At 39.4% G+C, this 27,194-nt stretch overlaps 1 protein-coding gene across 3 annotated transcripts in view; it reads right to left on the bottom strand.

Annotated features, from left to right (window-relative positions):
- The window catches only part of cadm1a (cell adhesion molecule 1a), a 378,997-nt gene that overhangs the window by 35,179 nt on the left and 316,624 nt on the right, over positions 1-27,194 (bottom strand). For all 3 annotated transcript variants that reach the window (XM_035667108.1, XM_035667110.1, XM_035667109.1), the window contains 3 exons: positions 24,922-25,018; positions 17,939-18,111; positions 7,073-7,162 (listed from right to left, as the gene is read on the bottom strand). In XM_035667108.1, coding sequence (XP_035523001.1) covers positions 7,073-7,162; positions 17,939-18,111; positions 24,922-25,018 — 360 coding nt within the window. The remainder of the gene's footprint in view (positions 1-7,072; positions 7,163-17,938; positions 18,112-24,921; positions 25,019-27,194) is intronic.

The raw sequence follows: 27,194 nt of genomic DNA, 5'->3' as shown, positions 1-27,194 counted from the left end.
TGTTTCCAAGCTGCTATATGCTTTGTTTATACATCCATCGCAGCTGTCTGTGCATGTGAATCCCTCCATGTGGAACTGTTGCCTTTCAGGAGACTGTTTCTTTTCTCATCTAAATCGATAAATTAAGGATTTATTTTGACCAATTTAGAGTCAGTGATTGTTGGAACAGTGGAGAGACTATTTTGTTAATGGAGTCTGGTGAGCGATATATCGGCTGTTTCTTGTTAAACAAAAAGGATCTTACTCTTTAACAAAAAGGTCTGTCTCTGTAGGGATTCTTTCCATAATGTTTCTCAGAATAACAATCTGAGCGTCTGTCATAGTGTTTTTCCACCAAATGATCTCTGGTTCTTGAACCAGTTCCATTTGAGGTTCTTGGACCCTTGGTGCTATCTATCGAAAAAGTATGAAATCAAGTATGAATCATCAACAGTGGACGTTGGGCAATGCACAACAGCCTGTAGAATATGGCACACCCACTTTGGTTCCTAAGGAAAACCTGTTATTTTTTGTTCCAGCTGGGAACCAATTTTCAGGTTCTGAGCCAATTAATTTTTGGTCAAAATTTTTAAGTTAAAAAATATCTGTGCGAACTCACATGGAGCTGGTTCTTTGTTGGTTGAAAAGGCCTCTCAGTGGCAAATATTAACAAATTTCTTATTTTATGTTTAACATTACCTTTAGACAAACCAATCTGGCATGGAATAAATATTAGATCTTAAATTATAGTTTATGAATAAAACGCTACGAGACATCATTGTCACTGGTAAGGGCCCACTAAGAGAAGACTGTTCTCCCCCATGATAACAATGAACTTGTCGATGGACCTCACCTTGGGAATCGACAAAGCAATTTTTCAAGAAAGCATTATTTTGATTAACTTACCTGGTATTCAAAATGTAAAGGGCTAATGCCAAAGCTTTCACAAGGAAATGGATGGAGATAAAACACTTACGGGTCTTTGCGTACTTTGCTAAATGAGGACTTGGGTAAGTACTTGGGCCATAGCTGATGACGGTTCACAGGTTTCACGGGTACAGACAAAAATGCGGATTTAGAAAGGCCTCATACATTAAATCAAAGTGAAGATATGACTGACACAACATTAACATTTTTCAATAGAACACTCCAGCAACCGCATGCACATCATCGCTATGAAGCAGAACAGCGCCAACTCGGAAGTCAGCGATTGCCTTGTTTTGTCTCTGCAACCACTTACAATAATGCACTAGTGTTCATTGGCATCAAAATGTAAAATGAAGCCTCTGTCCCTGCAAGCCCCAGTCAACTGAAAGGCAGCATGGCCTGGTAACCCTCATTACACTGTGGGTGGCAGCCATGTGGGACCATTCAATATGTCTGCTGCTGAGTGATTGCCTGTCCATTTTTGAACAGGCTCCTCCTTGTCCACCATCTAGCTTCACAGGTCAACTGAGACATTGGCAGAGTCCTCGCTGACATTATGCGGACACATCAGCTCCATGACTAGTTGCAACGCTTCCCATGAGCCCTTTGGTGACTCACTGTGACATGACTTCCAGCTCAACATGCAGAAATAACTACGTGCCAATCATAATTATATTGGCAGAAATGCATTAGGTGGAACCCCTGTGGTACTGCAAATGCCAACAGGCTGCTGGGTGTCCCCGCTGGCAGCTAGATTACTTTTTTTGTTGGATCCACTTTCTCTGACCGGCCTTCTCTGCCTCAGCTTTAGTTTGTGATTTCCTACATTTTCCTGAATTTTGCCACCCCCGACAGAGTATTGTTGATAGAGAAACTGGTATCTCTTTCTTCAACAAAAGATTTCTGCTTGTAAGAACTGCTGAATGTTGGTAAAAACACTAATGCTAGGAAGAAACTGAAACTGAAATTTCTGAGTCCTGAGGCACCAACAGTATGTTCTGATTATGTTGTAAGTTGTTATTGATCACTTGTTTTTTTGCCACTTTAACTGAGACTGTGCGACCAAACAACAGAACAGGCTCTTAAATACAAGATATATCACAGTTGCCGGTTTGTCAGTTGTTTCTTAACGATGACCTAGTGCCACCTAGTCTGACTGCGGCAGATGGTATGTTACACAAAACCATCAGTCGTCGTTGGAAACTGTTTGAAAAAGGGCAAGCTAAGATGGTGGACATCATACCTGTTAAACATTAGTATGTTAGCACTATCATTCTGAGCATGTTAGCATTCTGAAGTGAGCATTTAGCTAGCTAGGTTTTTCTGCAGATTCTTGTTTAACCCCTGTAAGTTTCTTTAGAGATAGTAAAAACAATTCCACACTGTATGCCAATATCAGATATAGAGTGTGCTGTATCTTAAAAAATGCTATTACAATAATCAATAGTGTTGGGATTTATATGCACAATTAAGCTGTTATTTGAACCCATTAAAAAAAAAGAATGCAGTCTAGGAGCTGTAATGTGGTTAAATATGACTTCATGTGTAAATACTGAGTTGAATGGCTTTTATTGGTGTTACTTTTCAGATATTGTGTAGCTAGATGATTACTTCCTGGTCCTTCTTTATGAGTTTCATCTCCTTTTGGTCATTGTGGACTGTAGTAATACCTCCAGAATAAAATATACGTCCACATTAAGAAGATGTGTTGTGCTCCAGGACGAGTGTTTTCCATGATGCTGAGTGCTATAATATCATTGACGCTCACTTAGGGCTGCATGTCACATGACGGCAGTTATTGTGCTTCTATCGACCCTAATCAAATTAGTTATAGCTGGCTGCTCCACTTTTAAAATGGACAAGGAATCAAACTGAGCAAAGTGGGAACAATATCACACATTATCTGGCACAGTGTGTGCATGTGTTAGTTGGGAGAATGTGAGGTGGAGGCACATCTAAATTAATAAAATTCTTAAGTCACTTCTCCAGATGGTGTTTATGTAATTTAAGACCTTGACAAATGTAATGGATATTTGTTTCTCTTCCCTTCCCTCGCCTGTTTTGTTGTCCTGTCTGTAGTGTGGGTTAAATGAATTGGTTGTCAGCACCATTTATGGTCTTCCATCAATTAAAAGTAATGCTAGCCTGCCGCCTGATTGTTTCATTTGCACAAGGTACACATTTATTATCTATTTTCTTCATTCGTGGATTAAGTGGCATTGTTCACTTGGCAGTGTGTTGAATTAGGGCATGATTACTCATACTGTGTTGATAGGAGAGAGGGGTGAAATGATGAGAGAGATAGAATTGGTGGGAGGATCAATGTTGAATCTCCACAAAGAGAGCAGCGCATTTGCACTTTTGGGGTCGGCTCGTGTCTCACAAAAGACCTCCTGTTGGCCCTGACTACCACTAAAAAGATATTTAGACTGCTGCCCCTGAGGAGAGTGTGCAACACAAAATGTTGCTTTTCGAGGAAACTCTCTCTTCCACACTGACATGGAAATGAGGGAAAAAAATAATATGGACAGCCGAGCAACATGGGAAAAGAAACGGGATGCTAAAAAAGCAGAAGGAGAAAATTCTGTTTGAAACATAAAAAAATGACACAATAATTTATTCTAATTGTAGGAGCCGGTCAGCAAGATATCTCCATTTTGAAATGTATTTAGTAGTGAAAATAGAAATGTAGTCATTTCCCCATGTCACTTTCTAAACCCCTGCCAAGCACTTAAGAGCCATGTGTTGGGCCTCTGATAGATTTTTTAAAGTGCTCTATTCTGTCCCTCTAATGGGTAACTGTTAAAAAAAACCCTCAATCCCACTCTGATAGATTCATTTGGCAGTGGGTCTCTGATCTGTGCGGCACATTGTGGGTAAATGAAATCAACTGGCAGAGCGTATTATGGCCATATGAGTCTACTGCCTTCAATCTATATACTCAGTAATAATGGAATGCCCCTGATAGTTGAAAGCAAAGAGAGGACATCTGGCAGAAACTGTAAGTGGGTTGTTTTAACCTGAAAATATTGGCACTGCAGAAGTAAGGTTTGCTTTATCAGGTGCAGTCCAGGCATCTCAACATACAGTAAGTCCTGTTCACAGGGGACGGAAATAACTTGCCAACACGCTGTACAGTGATTTTTAGTAAGCAGAGATTTTCAATGATTATAGCTCTCCTTTATGTCAGTAAAAGCTGTTTTGGGGATGAGATTTTCTGTCTTTGACTTCTATGAAATTATTTTTATCTTACTCTGTAAGAGAAGAATAAAAATAGAGGTAATGGAGGTGGTTCTAGAGTAGAAGGCAGAGTCAGAGCTAGCATTATACAGTATGGTTGATAGCTCCAAACAGCTAAGTGGACTTGAACTTAAAATGATTTAGTCACAAACTGTAACCAAGCTTTTTTATTTAATTTTGGCCATCATTTGTATTGGGTATGATAATATTGCGCTTGGCTCACAGGACATGGACACATTCCCACAGTTTAGTCCGATAGCTCTAGCAGTCAGATCAGACAGGTTGCAAACAGCCAGATATCTAAAGCAATTATGTTTATTTACTGAATGTAACCTGAAATGTCAGTAATAATTTCTCACGCTTCTTGCCTCATTGGACGACTTCTTAGTGATTCTTAGTGAACACACTCTGTTACTACATTGAAAATGTTTCTTAAGTAAATCAAGAAAATGCTCCCGGTGTCTTTTATACTATTATATATTCGATTATTATTACTCCTGCATTGAGGTGTAATTAACATTTTAGTTGGTTAAACTTAAAGTAATTTTTAACTATTTTGTATAGGACTGCAATTAATGATTATTTAAATTATTGATTAATCTGCATCTTCATTAATCAATTAATGGTTTGATTTGCAAAAATTCGGAAAATAGTGACACATTCACAATGCTTGTTATGTCCAACCAACAGTCCAAACCTAAACATTATTAAAAGTAAACCAAAATAACTAACAAGAGAGAGTAAATCCTCATATTTCAGAACCTGGAACCATGAAATGTTTTTGCCTAAATCATTATCAAAATAGTTTAATTTTCTTCTGATTCATTTTCTGTCAATCGACTAATGAGTTAATCGACTAATCATTTCAGGTGTACTTGTATGTACTGCAGCTTAATCTATAACAAAACATCACATTTTATAAGCTCTTCATATATTTTCAGTAAGTAAAAGTGTCTCAAATTTGAACTTAAGTACAGCACTTGAGTAAATAAATATCTGTATCTTACATTAGATTACATTGTAGGATACTGGTAATAAAAGGCACATTAACGCTGTAGCAACAAAACCCACAAGTGAGTTGAACTGAGCAATGCATTACATTGCATACGAATTCAACTTTACTTCTGTGTCAATCATTCCTTTAAGTTGCAAGGAACATTGTACTTAAAGGAATGATAAATTTTAAATTTTATTCATTCGACTAATTCACAAATCTTTTGCAGGTAATCTTTAAAAAAAAAACATGTCTGGGCACCCGGTTAGCTCAGTCGGTGGAGCTGGTGACCCATGTACGGAGTTGCCGCAGCGGCCCGGGTTCGAATCTGACCTGCGGCCCTTGGCTGCGTGTCATCCCCTCTCTCTCTGCCTCCCTTTCCTGTCTATCTTCAGCTTTCACTATCCAATAAAGGCAATAAAAGGCCCAAAAAATAACTTAAAAAAACAAACGAAAACAAAACATGTCTTTAGTATTATTATTTACCTATAAAGTAACTCTATTATTCTCAGCAGGCACATTAGAAATAATCAGCATCCGAGTGTGAATCAGTCAGGATAGCTATAATCAGAACAGGCCTGTGCAGACTCCAGACTCTGAGGCAAAGGAGCTATCAATCAGCCTGCATAGATAGGTATTCTCTTTAATCCAATCAGATGGCATAATCAAGCACAATGCCTGTGATTTCTGCCAGCCTCGTGAGATTTGTTCCAATTGAGCGGTCTGTCAGAGAGGCTTTGATTGCATTTGGAGCTCAGGCTGATTTCAGAGTCGAGGCATAAAGTGATGTTTTCTATCTGCACCCTTTGGAGATTTATACTCACAATAGCCCTCAGTTCTGTTTCTGAAAGAGCAAGATACATTTGCTTATTTCAAAAGGGCCTAATTTTCAAGTGCTCATGTTCAGTTATTGTTCATCCCCACTACCCTCTTCCCACAACACACCTAGAGTCTGATCTTTAATTGACTTCATGGATAAGAGATGTGTCTCTTATAAAAGGAAATTCTAGAGTCAGCAGCGAGTAAATGTTATGGAACAAATATCAAACTCATACAATTATCATAGTGAATCCAGTATCCATATTTGATCATTTAAGCCTGTTGCAAAACCCTGCTGTGAAAGGATTTGGACTGACGACAAAGTATCACGAGCTAGGTCTCGGCCTGATGTTTGTCCCCTCAATCCCAACTGCTGTACACACCCACACACACATCTGGAAAGTAGAAAACCTTGTGGGGGCACATCACTGTGTGCAGTGGAGGGGTGTAATTACTCATCCTAATTCTTAAGTCTATTTTTATCTTCCATGTTTCCATGTTAACCAATATTTTAAAGAACTTTTCTTTATTTGTGAATCATAATGTGCAATGTCAAAGTCTGCAACCTTTCACAGGCTGTGCTGAACAAAAATGTTAGAGAATGATGGAAAAAGGCCAGTTGTTCATGATGGAACCTCACATGCGCACATCCACATTATTAGAGCACTTTTTACACCAGAAAAATATGTATTACCGTACAGGTAGGCAGGTAGGTAGGCCGGCCAATCATTTCAGCCCAGCCAAATGAAATGATTGGCTGGGCTTATTACAGGCCTGAAACGGCCACAGACACTGATTTTTTTATTTCTATTTTTCCAGAGGATTGGATTTATCAATCGCTGTCGGGATGTAAAGAGAAATTCAACAAATATAACAAAAAATGCTTCTGCCCTTGCTTTAACTGTCAAAGCTTTTAAAAATGAATTGGTAAAGCATCAGGGTGGCCTTAACCCACTGGTAACGGAACATGCATACGCTATGGCATGACGATGGAGATATATGGAGTGATTCAAGGCTGTGCGGGGGATTAAGGAGCACACATGCACACAAACACAAACACACACACCCACACATACACACACAGACACAGGTCCTGTGAGGGTGATACTGTACCTTGATTGCCTTCAGGGTAGGAGATGGTGGTGGTGATGGTGGTGGTAGTGGTGGTGGCTGTGGTGGGTATAGGGGTAGTGGTGGGAGCATCTGGATGAGAGGACAAATACATGACAAACACAGGGGGGGAAACAAATGAGTACAAAAGCCATGAGGATAAAGTAAAGTCACAGTGAAGCGATGGTATCGCTGTTTGATATATGACCAACAGCTCATTGTGTGTCACCATGTGTGCACGAGTTAAAGGTCTGCTGCAGACCTTTTGATGAATTGGCAATGCAATGTATTAAATACTGTACACACAGCAATGACACAGCAACACTTACACTAGTTTCACACTGACTAAGCTGATCAAGGATCTTGTTGGAAACTTTTCTCTTTTATGTCTACTCACGGGCTACACACCATGACATTAAATACTGACAATGCTAGTGAGCACATGGTTGTTAGAACTGATTAAATGTCTAATGAGTAAGGCATGCTGGCATTGTATTTATGCTGTCATTGTTATGCAGTGAGCTATCTTGACAAACAAACGTGCCCGCGCATTCTTAATATCTCCAAGGAAAAGAGTACAAAGTTGGTAAGGATTCTGCAAACGAAAAAGCAAAAGTTGATGTATAAACTCAAACATAATGACACAATAAAAGGCATGGCATAAAACAGGAGGGGGGGAATAATATGCACACATAAGGAAAAAAGAAAAAGAAAGGAACAGCATGATGCAGGGCTTTTAAGTTCACAGACTTTGACCAGAGACAATTTTTCCTCCCACAGCTTTTCCATTTTTACTTCATTAGCCGGGTTAGACTCCCCACAATGACAATGACCAGGGGGAGATATCAAAAGTGACATTTTCCTTGTTGAAGTGGCAGGCCTGCACTGATATGAAGCCACTGACAGCGCTGCTTGGTTAGAGACCTCCCATGTTGCGCTGATTGCTTGGGAATGGACTGAAAAACCTGCTGGGGTTATTAAAAGGTGGTGAAAAAACTAGTAATTTGTGGCTGTTGATAAGAAGGAAGGCTAGTCTACTCTTAATGAATTAAGGTGTTATAAGAAGGTGAGGAAAGGAAATGTGCATGGACAGAGAAGGAGGAGGAAGAGAGGGGAGCCAAGGAGACAGAAGAGGAGCTGTTTTTAGTGGTTACAAGGACTGTGCAGTGTCATTAATGTTTTGCATGGTGCATGGTTGCACTCTGTTTTAACTATGTTGCAGTTTTACTGGTAGCACACCATAAAAGAGAACATGCTTATTTCTTGCAGGTGGCACAAGGGATATAATTGTGGCCGCTATCACTTCCTTTGCCCGACAGAGACCAAAAACGTTTTTTGAACCATGCTGCAAAGATGTAAAGTTGGGCATTTTAACATGAGGGTTTATGGAGTTTGACTCTCTTTTGGAGCCGTCCTCAAGAGACCATTCGAGGAACTGCAGCGGCTGGTTGACCAAACAATGACTTCATCCTACTAACAAATATTGTCTGCATTACTTATTCTTAATAGCATTTCAAAGTCAAGACTGAAAATGGCACTGATACAGTATTTACTCCTGAAAAACATATATTTCTGCTAGTTTGTTAGTTAGTTTAAAGATTTACATCATTACTTGGAATGAATGTGCTTGGGACAAAGTAGCAGTATTCTTGTTTGTAAGTTGTTTTTATGGGGTTTATGTACTTAAGAAAAGTGCTTATTGATACACAGTTACTGAACAAGCAGCACCACGTGGGTACCCAGCTGGACCATAAACTGAACTGTTTTTCTCAGAAAGCTGTGATTCCGTTTCTGCGGTCATACATCGCATTCACTGTCAATGTATTACTGAGTGCACAGCAGTAGTTCTTTATGTTTTGAGTAAAGGTTTTTTCACTGCGAGATCACAGCAAATTGAAAATGCGTTCGTCCCAAAGTTCTATTATAGATAATAAAAGTTATCCTGTTGTTCGTAATGTCTTCCCTAAGGGTACAGAGGTTGTTTATCATAGAAAAGTAGTCTTCCCTGAGGGCAGAAGTTGTTCATAGTTACTGCACAAATGTGTTCATGGTTGTTAGTTTAGAAAATGATCTATTTTTTTGTACTTGAAGAAAAATGTATGAAGTTATTCAAGTACAAGGCAGAGAGAAATGTGTATACCCTCAGAACTCTGCCTGAGGCAAATTTATAAATGCAAATTAAGGCCTTAAGGTGATCTGGATGAGTGTTCAAACTCTGCTGATGTACGATATGTTTTTAATCTATCGACAGTTCCGTTCTTTTAAAGACAACCTTGACAATACAAAAGGCTGTGCCAACCAGTGTGCAGACAAAGGCGGACGTGAAATGATCCATTGGGAAGTCGGCTGCCAGATGAAGCTTGGGCTGATGAGTTTCCACACATGCTTGAGAGCCACAAAACTCCAGCTCGGGGGTGGTGCTGTCTAATTAGTTTTATCCCATCATGAACTGTGAGGGTCCAGCAGATGTTTGGGATCATCAGTGTCAACAACTCATTAAAAACTTAGCAGTAAAAAACCCTCAAAAACAAGCAAATAAAGATTAAAAGAAAGACTGGTGTGATTGTCTGAATGTACATTTCCCTTTTTTTGGTGGTTAGCTGGTGCAGTGTATCAAAGAACACTGGAGCTCATTGACTTTCAAATGTGACAGGCAGAATGTGTTTTCCCCCCCGCTGAGTCACCGGGCCTTGTTTACTGATGAGGCTTATGAATCAGTGTTTCTGGTCTGAACGAACGAAGAAGGACCGCAGGAAGCTGTGAGACATAGCCTGACAGGAATCATTCCTGCTGAAGCCGCTGAGTTAAAGGACTCCACGTGAGCACCAGATGAGAGAAACACTCAACATTTGCACATTACCAGTAATCATACCAAACAATATGAAACCTGAAAAAAACTAGCTCCAGCACAGAGTAATTGAGGACACATGGGAAAAACTTGTAACACTGTGACATTTTTAAACCCATAAATCAGCAATACTTTATTCGGTGCCCTAAAGCCACCAACCCAAAGTGTCTGTATTTGATGACCTGGGAATGAGACTCAACAATTAATCTTTCTCGGCTCGGATTGGTTCAGGCGTTGTGGATTTTTGCAAATGCCATTTTAGGACCACTAAGAGGAGCCAGAGGAACCTCATGTGAAAAGTGTAGCAAATATGACAAAAGGTTAAAACCTACCTACTACAGCTGTAAAGGTCCAGTGTGTGATATTTAGGAGGCTTTATTGGTGCAGATCACCTTGTTGAACCGCTATGTTTCTAAAGTAGCTCAAAACGGACAAACCAAACACTGGCTGTAGATAGAGATTTTAGCAGTTTCACAGTCACTGTAGGTCCTTCTACATTTCCAGGTCGTCAAATACAGACACGAGCGACAAAGAGGGGTCTCAACCTGTGGGGTGGGTGTAAGTGATGTGCATGTTAGTATGGTTAGTATCTATCAGCGATCAGAAAGATGTTGATTTATAAATTTATTTATTTTAATGGGAGAAGCTACCAGAGATGTTGCAGAGAGCTGTTTTTCTCAATATATGCAATACTCATATAAAAATGATTAACATGACAGCTGATCTGCTGCTTAGATTCAGATACAAATACTAGGGAAAGCATTAGTTTAACTTCACCAACAATCCAAACATACATTTTTGCACTTCATAGATGTATGAGCTATACTTTTCCTCATTTCCTTACAACATAATTGTGGTACATTTGAGTGACAGGTGCCAAAATTAAGACTACTAAAAGCTCAGGAGGTGGAGCAGCTCTGCACATTACAGTCTGCCATATAGTTTTTTTTGTGATATTACCACTGGGAGGCACATAAAGTGGTACATTTTCACATGTTGCACATAGAGGCTTTAAACTGGCAAAAACATTACACTGCCTTGTTTAATGCTGTGACCTCACCAGAAAGTATTTTTTTTTCCTTTTTGCTTTTATGTTTCCCTGCCTCATTCTGGTTTCCAACCTGTGACACTGTCTAACTGTATTATTGATTTGATACTACCCATTTAGTGCCTCAAAGCCCTGCAAGGGTCAGGCTACCTATATTTTATTCTTCCCAAGGTTCCTTTCATTTTTGCTGTATTTTATTTTTTGTGTAAGTTTTTCCTTGGCCTCTTCAGGATGTGTCCTTGTATAATTTAAACTAGTGAGGCCCTCTCTCCCCACTCTGGCTTTGATTAAGGGCTTTACATATAAACTTGACATTGACTAAAGTGACATATGTGGATGCCGATTTTATGAAAGAGCATAAAATATTGTCCTATTGTGTGTTTGAACTCATGACTTTACCTTTCCAGAGAGAAGTTACAAAAGACCTCAAAAAGTAATAAATGTAACAATAACAAAAGAACATCCTTCAAATACTACAATTATGAAAGTTCTCACACCTGGTTTAAATTATTTTGTATATATTGGTTTCTATCAAAGTAAGTTGAGATTGGGTCTCAATACACGTACATCTCAGCACTATGAAGCTTGATCGAAGACGCCCCCTTACAAAGCAAAGGCTAAAGCTTAAACATGAGCAGGTTGGGTTATTTTGGATTCTCTACATGGTGGAAAACAGAAGATTTGTCGATTAAAAAAAGCTTAAAATATTTTGATTATTTGGACATAAATATATTGGGGTCAGAGTAAAAACACTGCATAAGTAACCTATAAGAAATAAGATATTTTGACTGTAAGCAAATAAATAGTAAAAGTGGGATCTTAAGTACAAAGAAATTACCCAAAATGACAGCTGTAATACACAGTGTGTTTAAATGTCTTCATATGTGAGAGACAGGATCTAAAACATTACCTCCTAGCAAATTTGTTTTGGAAGTGATGGAATTGCTCCTCATAATATTTTACACTAGCAATTTCACTTCCACTCAAGTGCAATTTCTGCAAACTAAGAGCGCTTGGAGCTTGAATAGGATGTTTTGGTACACTTTGCACTCTTTGATGACTTGTTGGATGTCATTTAAAGAGCTAATGGTGACTTGTGGAGAAAACTCCCATGTGCTTTAATGCAGAAGTGTAAAGTAAGTAGGAAGAGGACTGAGCGCAACAGGGTCACCAAACAACTAGTGTGCAATAAAGGCCAGAGCTGGTAAAGGAAGAGAACTCAGTTATTGGGTAAGCGGCAGGCTGTAAACAATATAAAACCCCTCGGTGCCGGGTCTCACTTGACTGTGAGAGGAAAGCCCTGATGGTTGTGTTTTCTTACCCTGTGAAGTAAGAGCGGCAGTGAGAGTTAGAGCAGTACAGACTGCATTCTTTTCGCTGTTAACATTGTTAGTGTCAGCCAGTCTCACAGTGCTCTCCATCACTTAGGGTCACAATACTCGGGAATCAGATGTATTAGAGGGGATGCTGGCCTTGGCTGCATTTGTTCTGGCTGTCAAGCAGGGAGGAGTGTTTGGGGTGAAGGCGCCATGCAGACTTTATCATTAAATTACAAAGCTCTAATGTACAGTTTGGGATCTTGTGTTGATATTGTTGCTGGTTTTGAACTTTTCATTTAAAAAAATTAAATCTTAACATAGGTGATGTGGAAAATTTTATCTGAAACATTTAGACTATTTTGGACATATTTATCAATATAATGTCCCTCCTTACTTACTGAAATGAACTTAATGCAGCTTTCTTAAATAGGCTGGAACTATTTATACTATTTACTAAAAATAGCGTGTCTTTATTTTGTGTGAGAACATTTAAAGGACCAGTGTGTAACATTTAGGAGGATCTATTCGATTGATCCTAGTCGATTGATCACCTAAAAAATAATAATAATATTTATAATAATATAAATAATACTTTAGAATGAGACGTTTTTAATCAACAGAGGGAGCGGGTCCTTTTCTACAGAGTCCGCCATGATTAACCACCATGTTTTTTCAAAGGCCCAGAATGGACCAACCAAACACTGGCTCTAGATATGGCCTTTCACGCTTTTTGCAAGCTTGAAAGGCTGAGCTGTATTCAGTTGTCTGCAATCAGCAAATTCACCACTAGATGCCACTAAATCTCACATCTTTAATTCACTTTAGATAATCTCAGGCAGTGGTTCTCAACCTGGGGTCTAGGGACCACCAAGGGTCTTTAAAAAGGTAACAGGGAGTCCCCAGAAAAATGGGTAATGTTGTAATTTCAATATTATTTCACTGACTAATAGTTAGCTCACATGTATTTTGGTTCATTTGGTCTGGGACAAGGGAAAGACAATCATTAATTTTTGCCTTTTATTTCTGGTCTGTTTAGGGTACATACACTGACTTATTACACACAAACCAAGAGGTGCATCATGAGGTAATATGGACTGACAAGTGAGTCTCCTCATTGGACAGTTTTTGGGACTGACTCACATGGTGGAAATCAAATTCTGAAGACTAACAGCAGCCCAGGCAAGACTCTTCTGCTTCTTTATGTACATATGTTACCATGTTTACCAAATTATCTTGTATAAATGTAGACTATCCATCACTTGTATCAGATCCGGAGATCGAAGTGTGTTAACTACATACTATATCAACTATCACAAGACCCCGTAGTTGGTCTGTCTTGCTTTCATGACTCAAATGAATGGCACCGGAGTCCGCTCGGAAGCAGACCAACTATTCGGGTGGTCTTGGTCTAGTTGTTTAGTCTGCACCAGAGTTCAGTCACCAGCTTTCACACCAGTCCAAATGAACCACACTACACAGGCAAGGGCAAAGTCCATTTCAACCAACACCTATTGGTTGTAAAAGCACCCTACAAGCAAAACTGTAACGAGAACCAGAGGCTTTATATCAGTACATGTACATGCTGATGCCCCTGCTGCTTGTCTGCTTGATTTCTTTGTCTAGATAGTGTGCGTGTGTGTCTACATATGTACATGCTGTCTTTTGAGCTTCTATTAAGGTAAATGTTTGACTACAGAGGTGCATGCATGTTGCATGTGATAGTGTAGGAGCAGGATGGTGTGACTGTGGTGGCGGAAGGGGGTCTAGAACATAATGTGAGAATCAGCTTCTGACAGCTCAGCCGTAACAACCTATCTTGCCATTAGCAAGGCAAAGGTTCGGCATGATTTGCTGTTGAATTACAGTAGACATTAGTAGTGTGGGGGCCACAGACACATCAAAGTCATCAAAAGACTAGCTCTAAAAGGATGGAAGCCTTCTGTGGTCTTAATGGCGGCAGTTTTTTTTGTGTGCAAGGCTTTTAGTTGCCCGCGTGTTACATTACCGTGTTTATCTTTGTCTTTCTCTCACTGTGGGGGGATTGGGGGGGTTGTGTGGGTGGATGAGAGGGGCGACTTGCAGCCCTCACCATGGGGTTTCGTTGTTTAGGCCAAGGGAGAGAGAGTACAAAAAGCCTGGCTTCAAGTAAAATGGTTGATGTTTTTTTTATGTGTGGTGTAGTTGATCTGATTACACTTGCATGCATGCATTCAAACACCTTTCTCTTACCATACTAACTTCTAATCATTCCTTTAACAATTACTCCTTAACTTAAATCTAGCATCTGATTTTAATACTTTACTTTTTTTTTACTAACTATCTTAAACATTTGGAATGCTGGACTTTTACATTTAATGAACTTTTTGTTACATTCAAGCCCTCACAAGTTTACAAAATGCGTGTGACTTTCCCAACTCCGAGTCCCAGCATTGAAGCTTTTACATCAACCAGCAATGCTGGTGTTTTAAACCTAAAAGGGTGTATCTTCTCACCAGTGGAAGAGGCCCAGTCCATCCTGAGAGTGATCGGTTAGCTTGCAAACCCCTTGTAAAAAGTCTGTATTTCATAGTTCACCCATTCTACAGAATAATGTTATTCTCCAGGTCTCTCCGCTAATTACTCCACCATTAAAATCGTCCGGCTCCCACTCCGACCAACCCCTTGCAGCTGACAGCAGTGCACTTGCTGAACTACGGGAGGTAACTCTGGTGATATGTCGAGATATGTTTAGGAATAAGGTTTGGGTGAGGTCAAGGTAAAGGGAAATACATCTTGATGACAGACTTTGAAACAACACTGGAGTTGGTGGAGAATCACTAAGCTTGTCTATTAGGCACAAGAGGTGCCTCTTAGATTTATCTTTGTTGGCCAACGGTTGTATGTCTGATTTTGAGTATTTTTGTTGTTTGCTTCCTTAGATCCCAAAGAGGAGTTTTTTGTTGAGCTGAAGATATATTTGTTATTAGTTGAACTGTGGTTTTTGTATTGAGCCCTACATTGTGGTGGACTGTAAATTCTTATGTGTTTTGTCTTTAATTACTCTCACAGCCAGAGTGGGAGACAAAAATTCCGCAATGCAGCTTTAACTATCATTAAATTGAAACACTTTCTCATTTAAAGTTTATTAAGTTCCTCTAGTTTAGCTTAATTAATCTGTATTATGATCTTAAAGGTCCACTGTGTAGGATTTAGTGGCATCATCTGGTGTAGTGGATTGCAACTCCCTCACTTCACCCTCCCCTAGGAGAAACTATGGTGGCCATTCTGGGCTTCTGTTGAACCATGGTGGCCTCCATGACCCATGGCAAGCTCATTCTAACAAAAACATAATGATTCTTATTTTCAGATGATTATACACTGATGAAAACATAGCTATGCATATTATATTCCAAATCTGTTTATAGATCCTTCTAAATGTTACACATGGGATCTTTAACCCTAAACCCAAACAGTAGTATTGCAGACTAATTCTTCAAGAAGTCAGCACTAAAAAATATCTTCAATGCGACCTATGTGTCAAACTGATTTTTGCAAAGATAGAACCAGAGGTATATACCCACAGAGAGATGGACTCTGCACTGTTAGCAGAGACTAACAGCTGTAATATAGCAGGTGGCAGTAAGCCGTTTCCTGATCTTCAGTGGTACCTCTGTTGTTTTATTGCACTCATCATTAGCACAGCAGCTCTCCTTCCTATAAATAACATCTATTCAGTGGGTGTCCGTCAGGCATTGAGAGTCCCTTTTCCCCCCCTACATAAAAAAGGAGCCTTTTCACTCTGCTAATTCCCTCTGACAATAGCAGCCAAATAATTTCTCTGTGGGCTTAGGGCCTACCAAAAGTGATAGTGAAGTAATTTTGGCCAGGGAAAATGAGCGCATTAGAGTGTAATGCCCTGCTCAGGGAGAAAATGTTATTGGTATCAACAGTGAAAAAGCATGTTAAGATAATGCTTATGAGGGTGAGAGTATAACACAGAGAAAGAGAGGAGGACTCTACATCAACAAAATGAAAGAAATCTGGTAGCAGTAGGTGGAAGCAGTCAACAGCACACTCATCTATTGATCCCTAGCTAGGTTTGGCTGTGATACTACTACAAAAATATTAAAAACAAAACAGATTAACACTAGCTGATTTTTTTGTGTGTTTTTCCTTAAACTGAATCATGGATCTAAGAATAGAGGGTGTCGAATACTGTACCAGTGGGGCCAGAGAAAGCTTTAAAAGGCCCTTTAAGGCAATGTGTAATGTGTACGATTGTGTTATATGAACAACATTTACTTGACTTACTTCAGCATGTAATCAAATTATTATGTGGCATATGTGTCCATAAAGTAATTTAATGATTTTTTACTCACAGTCTCCTATCACCAGCTACCTTCACAGGGGGGCATTTCACTAGACAGGACAATAGAAATAGACAGAAGAGGCAGAGGAAAGACTGATAGATGACATGCTGCAAAGGGTCTCAGGCCAGACTTAAACCTGGGCCGCTGTAGGACGGTCTCAGCCTTGACACGTGGTCCATGTTCTAACCGGTGAGCTACCAGTGCACCCACAAAAGAAGTTTAAAAGCTGGAATGGCCTTTATAGGCTGCTAGCAGGGATTTTAGAAATGAAAATTTCTTCGGAAAATTGTCCTCCAAAGACATATTTGACAAGCCAACAAAAAATTTATATTATTTTAAATATAGGCTATTTTAAAGTCTGTTTTATTATTTTACTTAACTGTTCAATTATATTTTCTGCATAGTTGACCTTCCTTCCAGTCTAAATGTTGTTTCAAGGCCTTCTCCGCACTCAATCCCTCTATCATATTTTCATTTAATAACTTTGGCCTAAAAGTAGTCTTCAAAATCCACTGTGTAAAATGTGTTTGTACATGGTGAATGTAACAAACTTCTCTTCGGGCCATTAAAATAACCAAACAATAGAGAGAGAGAAAGAAACAATATGGAGGATGTGACCTTGGTGTCCTCTTTGGTAGCGAAAATAGCACTTCATAAGGAGGTGCTGTGGTGTGGGTGTGTTGCTGCAGGCACTGGTTAGAAGATGAAATATAATCCCGTTTGGGTAATATTAATAATGAGTTTGCAAAGCTTTTTCCCTTTGTGTCAGTCTTAATCCAGCTTTAGGACCCCATGCCTTAGGATCCAGACGGAGGGCAGAAAGTGCAGTCAGTTGAAGAAAGTCGACGGAGGGAAGCGACAAACTTTTGCTAATGGACCTAGTATTTAGTATGCTATGGTGTTAGCAATGATCACCAGCGCCAACAACTCACCAATCATCAGACTACATATAAATTATTTTGGTGTTAATGTGAATGCGACCTTATATGCTGTTAATCACAGTGACTCATATTAAATCATACTTGGATATTTTGCTCCATAAAAAGTGAATTGAGATTAAACTCGTAATCTCTGATTTATACACCAGAGTCAATAAGGGGCCGATTGAAGACTAAACACTGAATCTGATCTGAGACATATTGTGTAAAAGGAAGTGAGCTAAATGTTCTGTATTTATTATTGTTTTATGAGTACAGTACCCAAGTGTTGAAGAAGAAGAACTGATGAGAGTGAAAAACAGATACAGAGATACAGTTAGAAAGAGAAACAATAAAGTGCTGGAGGGTCAGTGTTAGACCTGCGTACCATAGACGTAGAGGATGTAGTCGTCGAAAGACTCCCCCACTGAGTTGGAGGCCATACAGCGGTAGGTTCCATTGTAGGACTTGTTAAGGTTTTCGATGTAAAGATCGCCGCCAGTGATGACAGCGTGGGATGGCACATCATCATCCACCTTCACCCAGTTCACCCGCTGTGGCCTGAAATGAAAACACCAGAGCACCAGTGAGCATCATAGATAAGTTAAACATTCAAGCACTGAAAATGGAAGTGTAAATGACAGACGGTGCGATCCTTTTTGGAACAAAGATTAAAGTTAAAACACTGTTAGTGGCCCCTAAGGGCTGCAGTGTCCATGACACCCCAAAGAACAAAATTATTGAGCGAAGTTGCCCAAACTGACAAGTTTTTAAGGCACAATTGGCATAAAACTCTCCTGCTACATTGGCTGTGGCTCAGGGGGTAGAGTGTGATGTCCACTGAACACAGGGTTGGTGGTTCAATACCCAGCTCCTCCTGCCAAAGTGGGCAGGCCAGCACCTTACACGGTTGCTCAAGTGTATGGGTGAATGATGGGCAACATTGCTTTGGATAAAAGTGCTTTACAGTGTTGAGTCATAAACAATTTATTTCATTTGATCAAATTTGAGTGACATATTTGATTGATGAACATCACCTGATTTTCTTTTCATTCCTGTCAAAAAATCTGTCCATCTTGTACTGTGCATGTCATTTTGATAGCCTCGCAAGCGTCAGAGAACTCTTGTTAGGTTATTGGTTTTTCATAAATCACAAACTTGTAACTTTTGATGTGCTCCACATTTTTCCCTCAGTCCTTTTTTAACCCCCCTGCAATGGCTCTACATCGCCCACCCCAGAGGGACCCGTAACCCAATTTGAGAACCACTGCTACTAGGTCTGTGAACATCCGTAACAAATTTCGTGGTATTTTGTCTTATAGTTATCTTTTGTATGACACTGATAATTTAAGTTCCATGGGCATCTTACCAATGCCTTTTGTAAAACCCTGACATTGACAAGTGTTTGAGCTGAATTAATTTCATTATACTGCGAAATTCATAGATTTAAAACTTATTTTATAAAAGTAATAGATAATCAACATTTTTGCCCTTACTTTTCTTTTTTTGTGGTGATGCAGGGGCTTTAAGTCCTACTCTGGAAGGTCAGGTGCTCTGAATGCCTCCTGCCATCAACACCCGATCTTTGGTTTTGTAACAACTGCATTTTCAGGCTCAGACACCAAACGCTTAAGAGAAAAGACTCCTTGTCACTTTTGGTCATTGTTCATTTGAGTTTCTATTTTTATGTTAATGCAATGTTTCTTGGGATGTCAGAGCATCCTTGAAGCACCAAGAAGAGTTGTAACATGCTATGTTAAAAAATACCTGTAATGCCATACAATCAAAAATAAATAGGGGCATATTACCCAAATATAGTGCACATCTATTTGGGAGTCCACAACATGACAACACTTGAGAAGCTTTCCCACTGTTGTTAACACTTCTCCAAAGATTATAGTCTGGCCTTAAACTGAACAAATCTACCTCCTTTTTTAAAATAAATGTTCTAGCAACTGTTTACTAGAAGAAAGGGCTAATCAAAGAGAGCTAGGACATAAAAAACAAGACATATTAAAATGACATTCCTCCCTTTGTGTACAGCTAAAAGCAAACAATAACTGTGTAGCAGCTTTGTCTTCAAATTGCAGGCTTTCCACGCTCATATAGTTATGAGTGTCGCTGTGTAGGTGGGCGCCTACCAAACGTCTGTATTTGTTCTCTTTTCTACCTTGACTGAGGTTTATAGCGGGGTGACAGATTCCATTTTTATGACAATGAGCTCAGAGAGCTCAGAGCCACCGAGGGTGAAGAGAAAAGAAAAAGACAAACGCCTCTATTTTGCTGGTGCAACTTGCAATGGCCACTGCCAGCTACGGTTATTTCCCCTGAGCGTGTGCTGATGGTTTCTCTTGTTGCATTTTGTTGTGGTGTTTTAACTTGTTTCCCTCCATTTGAAAACATCTGGTGTGGAGGGAGCAAGCAAATTGAAGAGGGGGGAAAAAAGCTGAAGCGAAAAATCCAGGAAAAGAAAAAATGATATCAGTTGGAGCTCAATAGGTAAAACAAACAAACAACAAGTGCATTTAATGGCTGTGGTGGATGGCTTGAAAAAGAGAGAGCCGTGTCTATTACAAGTGTTCTCCAGATGAAATGAAATGCAAATAAATAATAAATATAGGTCTTTTCCTAACATGGAGTGAGAGACATGACCTAGAAAGTTTAGTTCCTATAGGTGGATGGGATGTTGTGAAAAGGGAAAAAGTGTATCTGGAGAAGGAAGATAGACAGAGATAGACGAAAGAGGTAAGATGGGGTTGCAAGGAGAGAGGAAGGGCAGGCGTGTTGAATACAAATGGCTGCCTGCAGCCACAGCCCCCTGTGCTATCTGCTGGTAATGACTGCACAACTCTCAACAGCTCTAATGAAAATGACTTCCAATTCCCGGCTCACTGTATTGATTGTGTTTTCATCTTTATAAAATGAATACGGGTAGTGAGCTTGTCTCTATGCCAAGTATGAAAACTGCAGGGGGCTGGTGGGGAGAGGCAGTCTGTACACAGTGTTTGGTTGTGTTTGGTTGTGTGTGTGTGTGTGTGTGTGTGTGTGTTCTTGTACTTCTACCCTTCAGAGAATCATACAGAGTTTTAGACCCGAAGAATGAGAATATTTCTTGCAAAGTGAGGACAGTTTGATTTATCGTAGCTTTTGATTTCAGTTTAGTTCCCACACATTTTCGTGGACAAAATTACAAAACGTTTTTCATGAATTTCAAGGACGCATGAACAATTTTCCACGACCATTCACTACCTACCACAAGCAGAGTTGTATCATCAAGAGCGCAAATCTCATTACAACTTGGCTGACCATTACAATGACACATTTAATTATTTATTAAGCAGCTTAAAATACCAGAACACATGTATATTGACAATAATGAATAATCAAGTGCTCCTCAATAAGCAAATGTGACTTTTTCTGATACTGGATCTTGCGGCTTTCACGCTGTTGATGGACTGTCTGAGCTGAAGAAAGCACATAGATGCGTCGAATGTAAGACGAAGGAACTTCTAAACCAGTGCATATAAATGTTGACGCATAACCATGCAGTATTAAAGAGAATGACTACAACATATCATGCTAACTTACATGTATCACAGAAGTTTTATGAGGTGGATTAAAATCTGCAATTCAGATTCCTGGGTTCACCTGACTGACCACTGAGCAGGATACATAAGAGCGGCATTAAAAAAACCTTCAAAAAGTCTTGTGTTTAAGCGTGAATGAGTCCGGTTCCATTATATATGAATATTTCACTTATATCGTTTTTTTAGAAATAATTTCTTGGGGGGAGGGGGCAACTTCATGTTTGTTGGAGGGGACAAACTCCATCCTCCCCAGGATCTGCGCCCAGGTGTATTATACAGTTCCTGGATCACTGCATTTCCCTCAAAAATCAATCAATCCAACTGACAGTACTGTGTGTATGTGTGTGTGTGTGTGTTTTACACTGCCAGTGCAGAATAATTCAAACATATCAGACTCAAACATCATTTCAGCTAGCTGGCATACATGAAGGGAGAGATGGAAGTGATAGTAAACAAAACAGCACGCATCATTGCATATTGGAGCTACATGACTTCAACAGCTACAAAAAAATACATTTGCTGCTATTTTACATTACTTGAAAGGTTATCCATGTATTACTGTAAGCGTTTATGTCATTACACACAAAATCCTATGACGAAGGCAGAAGACGACATTTTGAAATTCAATGACTTTTCCAGGTTTCCTTTTCTCCAAGTCCAGTTTTGCAAACGCACAATCTTCCTGCAAAGCTCAGTACTGCAATTGAGCAATGTAAGGCCTGTGACTGCACCCATAATGAATCAGGCTCAGACCTGGCTCCATAGACAAATGTGAGACACTCGCAATTTTAGGGGCACACAGCATGTGAGGCTAATACATGAAAAATAAATAAACAAATAGAAATACTATGTTTCAGTAACTAGTAATGTTCTTGCATTTTTGCCTGCTTAGTCAAAACTTGTTGGCAGAAGCTGTCACTCTTCAGAACTAAATAAACTCCAACTTTTTTCAATAATAACCTTGAATCATTCAGCTTAACAATGCCACTAATTCCGTAAACATAATACTTGTTATTGTTAACATATATTTTGAATTTCAAACACCTTAAACTCTGTAGGCTCTGAAAAGCTCCTTCACAGACAGCAATTGTATTCAACTTTGTACCATTGTTGGAATGAATTGGAATCCACTGTACACAACAGTTACAATAGATTCCAATAGCAACACTGTATCAAGGCGAAAAAGATAACACAACATACATGTACACAAACTTTTCAAACCACTAGTGCAGCACAATCTACTTCTCTTCTGCATATTCATATGCTCAGCATGCTCCAGACAATCACAGTTTGCCATAATATGCCAAGGTGTAGGTCTACAGGTTCCATTTGTCATAATTAGCTGTGTACATTTGTTATTTGTAACTATGCTTGTTAAAATGAGTCAGGAGCAACATATACTAACTACCTGCGCTGGGGATAAATAGAAATTGTGCATTTAGTTGTAGTCTTGCAATTTTATCCTGTGAGAGTGGTTTGAAAAGTTTTCATGGAAGTTTTGATACTTTTTTCTCAATAAAATTGATTTGCCATTAAAATCCAGCAATTTCTTTGTGAATCCAAACTTATTACAGCTGTCTTCCTCTGCCAGAAAGAAAACTATAAACTTTTCAGAGCCACTTTTCAAGACTGCAGATGAGTGTTTGGTGCCAAAAACCATGGGTTTTTAATGGAGTAAAACTATTTCTTCAAGGTTGTCATTTTTCGCCACATTTGAAATTACCCCTGCAATGCCAGATGCACGACTTAGTCACATACTGTTTCTGAAATAATCGCCTGATCGAATTTGAACTGCCTTGTCAACAAACTAATATTGCTGATACCAACAGAAACAGCTGTATTGATGTTTGGAAAGGTTGGAAGGTCTCTCGCCTGAAGCCTGAATGCTCTTACTCCTTTACCAACCCTGAGTTAACCTTGTGAGACAACTGGACTCAAGATCAAAAAATTAAGTGAGAATCCATCTTGCCAGGTTTCAATCTATGAGTTTGTGGACAGTACAGTGGTACCAGACCAATCAGCGTCCTTTGAGGAAGTACTAGCAGCTACTGGGTGGTGGTTATATCAGTTGTATATCAGAACTGGAGATTATTTCTTTGTGGAACAAAGAGCAAAGAAGGACACTGAAGGCTTTTCACAAACAAGAGCTTTCTGATGCTAAGGCCAGACATTTCAAAGAACTGATTAACCCTGATAAAGGCCACAGTAACTTAATTTTTGACATTGCAGAAAGAATTATGTGGGAACTTTTCTCTTTGCTCAGCTCTGTGCATCACAAACAACCATTAAACTTTTTAATCCCAAAATTGACTTTATCTGTGCACATCCAGTGCCTCCAGTCCATCAACCTACTCGCTCCTTCTTACACAGTCTCCCTAATACCTTCAGAAAATTAGCACTCATTACTAAAAAACACCTTGCCTATTCAACCCTCTTTCTGCTAAAATTCTTTCTGCTAGATATTAGAATCCACTCAGCTCACTATCATTAATGCCCTTCTCTGTTCTGTCCTCCGCCTTTAAAGGAGTGGTAATTAAACACCTGCTCAAAATATCACACAGTAATTCTAATGTGTTTCATAATCACAGGCCAGTTTCAAATCTCCACTTTGAAAGTCCTGAAAAAGAAAATAGCAGCCATTAAATTAAGTGATTATGTGTCTAGCAATAGTCATTTAGAAATATCTGGCCTCAAGTCTGTCTGTAACATTAAGATTGGCTTAGTCACAGCTTCTCATCTCTCTAACATGTGGTTGTATGACGGCAACCCTCTTATCCACCAGCTCTACTCCCACACTCCTTATTAGAAGAGATCTCATCTTCCAGTGATGAGAGCCAATGGCTAGTACAACCACGTCTCATACCACTCAACTCCATGTACCAGCTTCTTCTCCCACAGTGACATTTCACATTCCTAGAGCCAACTTTCATTGCTAATTCAACCATACTTAAATCTGCTTTGACCCAATTTCTTGTCCATCACACCTTAACCCCCAACACCCATTTTTTAAATTTGAGAGCGGTTAGCCCACAAGGTAAAGATTCTGTGTCACTTTTTCAGGTTATGACTGGGCAGGCTACGATGATAGGCTCACCGCATCAGGCTGACATAGGCGCACCACCCCTTCAAGATTCCAATGTTTTCAATCCATAAGTCATAAGTATTACCATGAATTGTCAGTTGTCTGGTTTTTATTCAGTGTTTCCAGTGAAAGAAACGAGTAAAAAACGTCTTACAGTTGTCATAGAATGATTAAGCACTGACATTATGAGGAATGTCAGCGATACAGCTTATGACAGAGGTGTTCATGATACCCTTACATTTTTATTTTTTTATTTTTTACTGAAATTAAACTGTTGCGGCTTCTGAGGTTGTCAAGATGAACAGAGAGTTTCTACTTTTCTCTCTGCTTGTCTGCTTTTTATTTTATTTCAGGATCTAATATTAACTATTCACCACAAAGAAAAGTACAGTGTTATGAATGAATGGCGTAGTACTCTGAACTGAAATGACTTCAGCAACTTGTGGTCTTGCTCAAGGACACATGTCGACAAGAGGTGCTAGGGATTGACCCAGTCTAACTCCTAACCCACACCCACCATAATATGTGCTTTAAAATGTTCTCTAATATTGGAGGTTTTGTATTTTCTCAATTGCAAAGACAAACTTTAAGGAATGAAGTCAAGTTATTTGGATGCATAAATAAATGTGCATGAACGTTCTCTGCCCATGACACATTTTCAGTTGGTTAAAACATGTATGTGTGTGTTTGTGTGTGTCGTACTGGGGTTTGCCTTTGGCCTGGCACGTCAGTTCCAGGTTCTCTCCTTCCCTGGTCAGACCCTGAGGAAACTCTACCACAATCTTTACCTCCGGTTTGTCTGAAAGGATAAAAGAGAAACAGACAGAGAAATAAATGATGGGATAACATAACAGACATTATCTATTTTCACTCCACATCTAGTGTCTACATCACGTCCTTTCTGATTTATTCTTATTTGCAGTTACATTGTTTGTAGCATACATAAACATGATTTTGAGGTTCAGCTACCAACCATTCCATAAAATGGATCTGCAACAAAAGACTGTAATTTTGTAAATTTGTCCAATTTTTTGGTTCCCAAGTTGCCCGTGAGCAGTGTAAGGATATACACTGCAATATTTATATTCAGTGGTACCACTTCAACGGATCAAACTTTCTTAAAGTGTTTACCTTGACACAGAGGTGGTGCAGCAAACTGTAAGGATTCATGTCCCATCAGGCGTAACATTAAGCACTGCTGTTCGGGCACAATACCGAGGTTTTGTGAAGCATTAACTGATTGGCAGCAGCTAAAGCTTTTTTATCAGGCTACCAGCGGTATAGTAGCATCCCACCATAATTATATAGGTGTGCAGCATATATATTTTAATCAGATTCCTCACATTAATTCTTTATCCACCGACTCTGTCTGCTCTGACCCGTTGCTTTGGGTGGCTAATGTTATCAAAGGATTTATATAGAATCTACAATATAAGTATACTTAATTTGCCGAACATATGACTCCTTCCTACAACTATTACGTTATGTTCCAGCGTTCAAAGGCCTTTGTGCTTTTCTTCCCACAGAACACACTGTAGACTGCTCACCATGATCACAGTCATGGTTAGGTCCATATAGGTTTAAGTAATCAATAAGTGCAGAAACAGAAACAACAACCCAGCATGCCCTAGCAGTGTAACTTCACTTTTGACCTACATGCTACCAAGCCCCCAGGAAGTGCACTGGACTTTAAGCCATTTTGTAATGACTGCACTGGCGACATCACGTGATGCACACAGGCCCCTTCCATAATGTCGCACTGTGAAAGAAGTGGCCCCATGCAAAATGAATACTTTCATGTGGACAGTCTAGAAGAGCTGCACAATTAAATAATTGTATCCCTATTCAAGTTAATGGAAGGCTAAACCGGAAGATAGCAGGCTTGGCCGGCGGAAGTCTCAGTATGATTTCATCCGGGTATTTTCTTTACAGCAGGAAGTGGCTTTTTTGTCTTCATGTGCCAGTTGAGCAGCTTTTCTAGGAATGAGCAGAGTACAGCCTCCAATGCTGTATCCAGTTCTCCATTCATACATCCATGCCTGCAACATTTGCTTCGTCTGGGTTTATTCGACTTGATCAGGTATTTTTTCTTTACATCTGCCTGCTACTACTGCCTTAACCTAAACCTTCTCTTCCACTGCATCAAATCACTCTTCAGCTGTGTTGGGTCTACCTTGGCATAATATTGATGGAATTTTAAATCATCACCAAAACACAAGCCAAAGCTTTGGGGAATGACAAATGTGGTGCAGTCGAGGACCACAAGTAGCCCTGAGTATGTTCAAAGACGTTACCTGATAAAGCTGCTACACAAAACAGAGGACACAGCTGAATAGTTGAGGCAGCTGGAGAGAAAACATAAGAATGTTGTTTTGACAAATCAGTGGGGTGCTTTGACAGTTGCTGCTGTGCTATTCTTTGCAACCATGGAGCTTCTATTGTTCCCATTCCGTTGCCGGTGTTATCAAAGCCTTTTCTCATCTTGGTGTGAGAGATGATCCTTTATTCTGGACTGAAATTTAATGTTTTATTCAATCCATCTTCTGGGTTAGGGATTGAATTCAATGTTGCCATGTAGTACTGAAAGTAAGACTGAGACACAACAAACGCACCAAAAGTCCTGCTCTGACTTACACATTTGAAATATTTACATGCCGTAAAAATAAAATAAGTACGTATTAGTTGACGATTCCACACAATGAGGTGTCAACCTAGAAGAAAATCATGATGATCAAATGTATTTATTTCCATTATCAGTGTTTGGGACACTTTGGAGAGAATAATCTATACTTATACGACAACATGTTCATGAACTAAATATCACAAAAAGGAAACTTCTCCATTTTTTAAATGCAGAGTAAATGTGAGGAGTATCATTCATATAGATGTTAGAATGTCTTTTATATGAAATGTGTGTATGTATTATATGAATTGTATGTCTATATCACCCTGTCATCAAAAGCAAGATTTGTCAC

The sequence above is a fragment of the Morone saxatilis genome, unplaced genomic scaffold (assembly GCF_004916995.1).
Source record: "Morone saxatilis isolate NCDOM2014 unplaced genomic scaffold, NCSU_SB_2.0 Contig20, whole genome shotgun sequence".
Lineage (NCBI taxonomy): Eukaryota > Metazoa > Chordata > Actinopteri > Moronidae > Morone > Morone saxatilis.
Note: the sequence above shows the minus strand (reverse complement) of the source record. Positions and strands in the feature narration are given on the sequence as shown.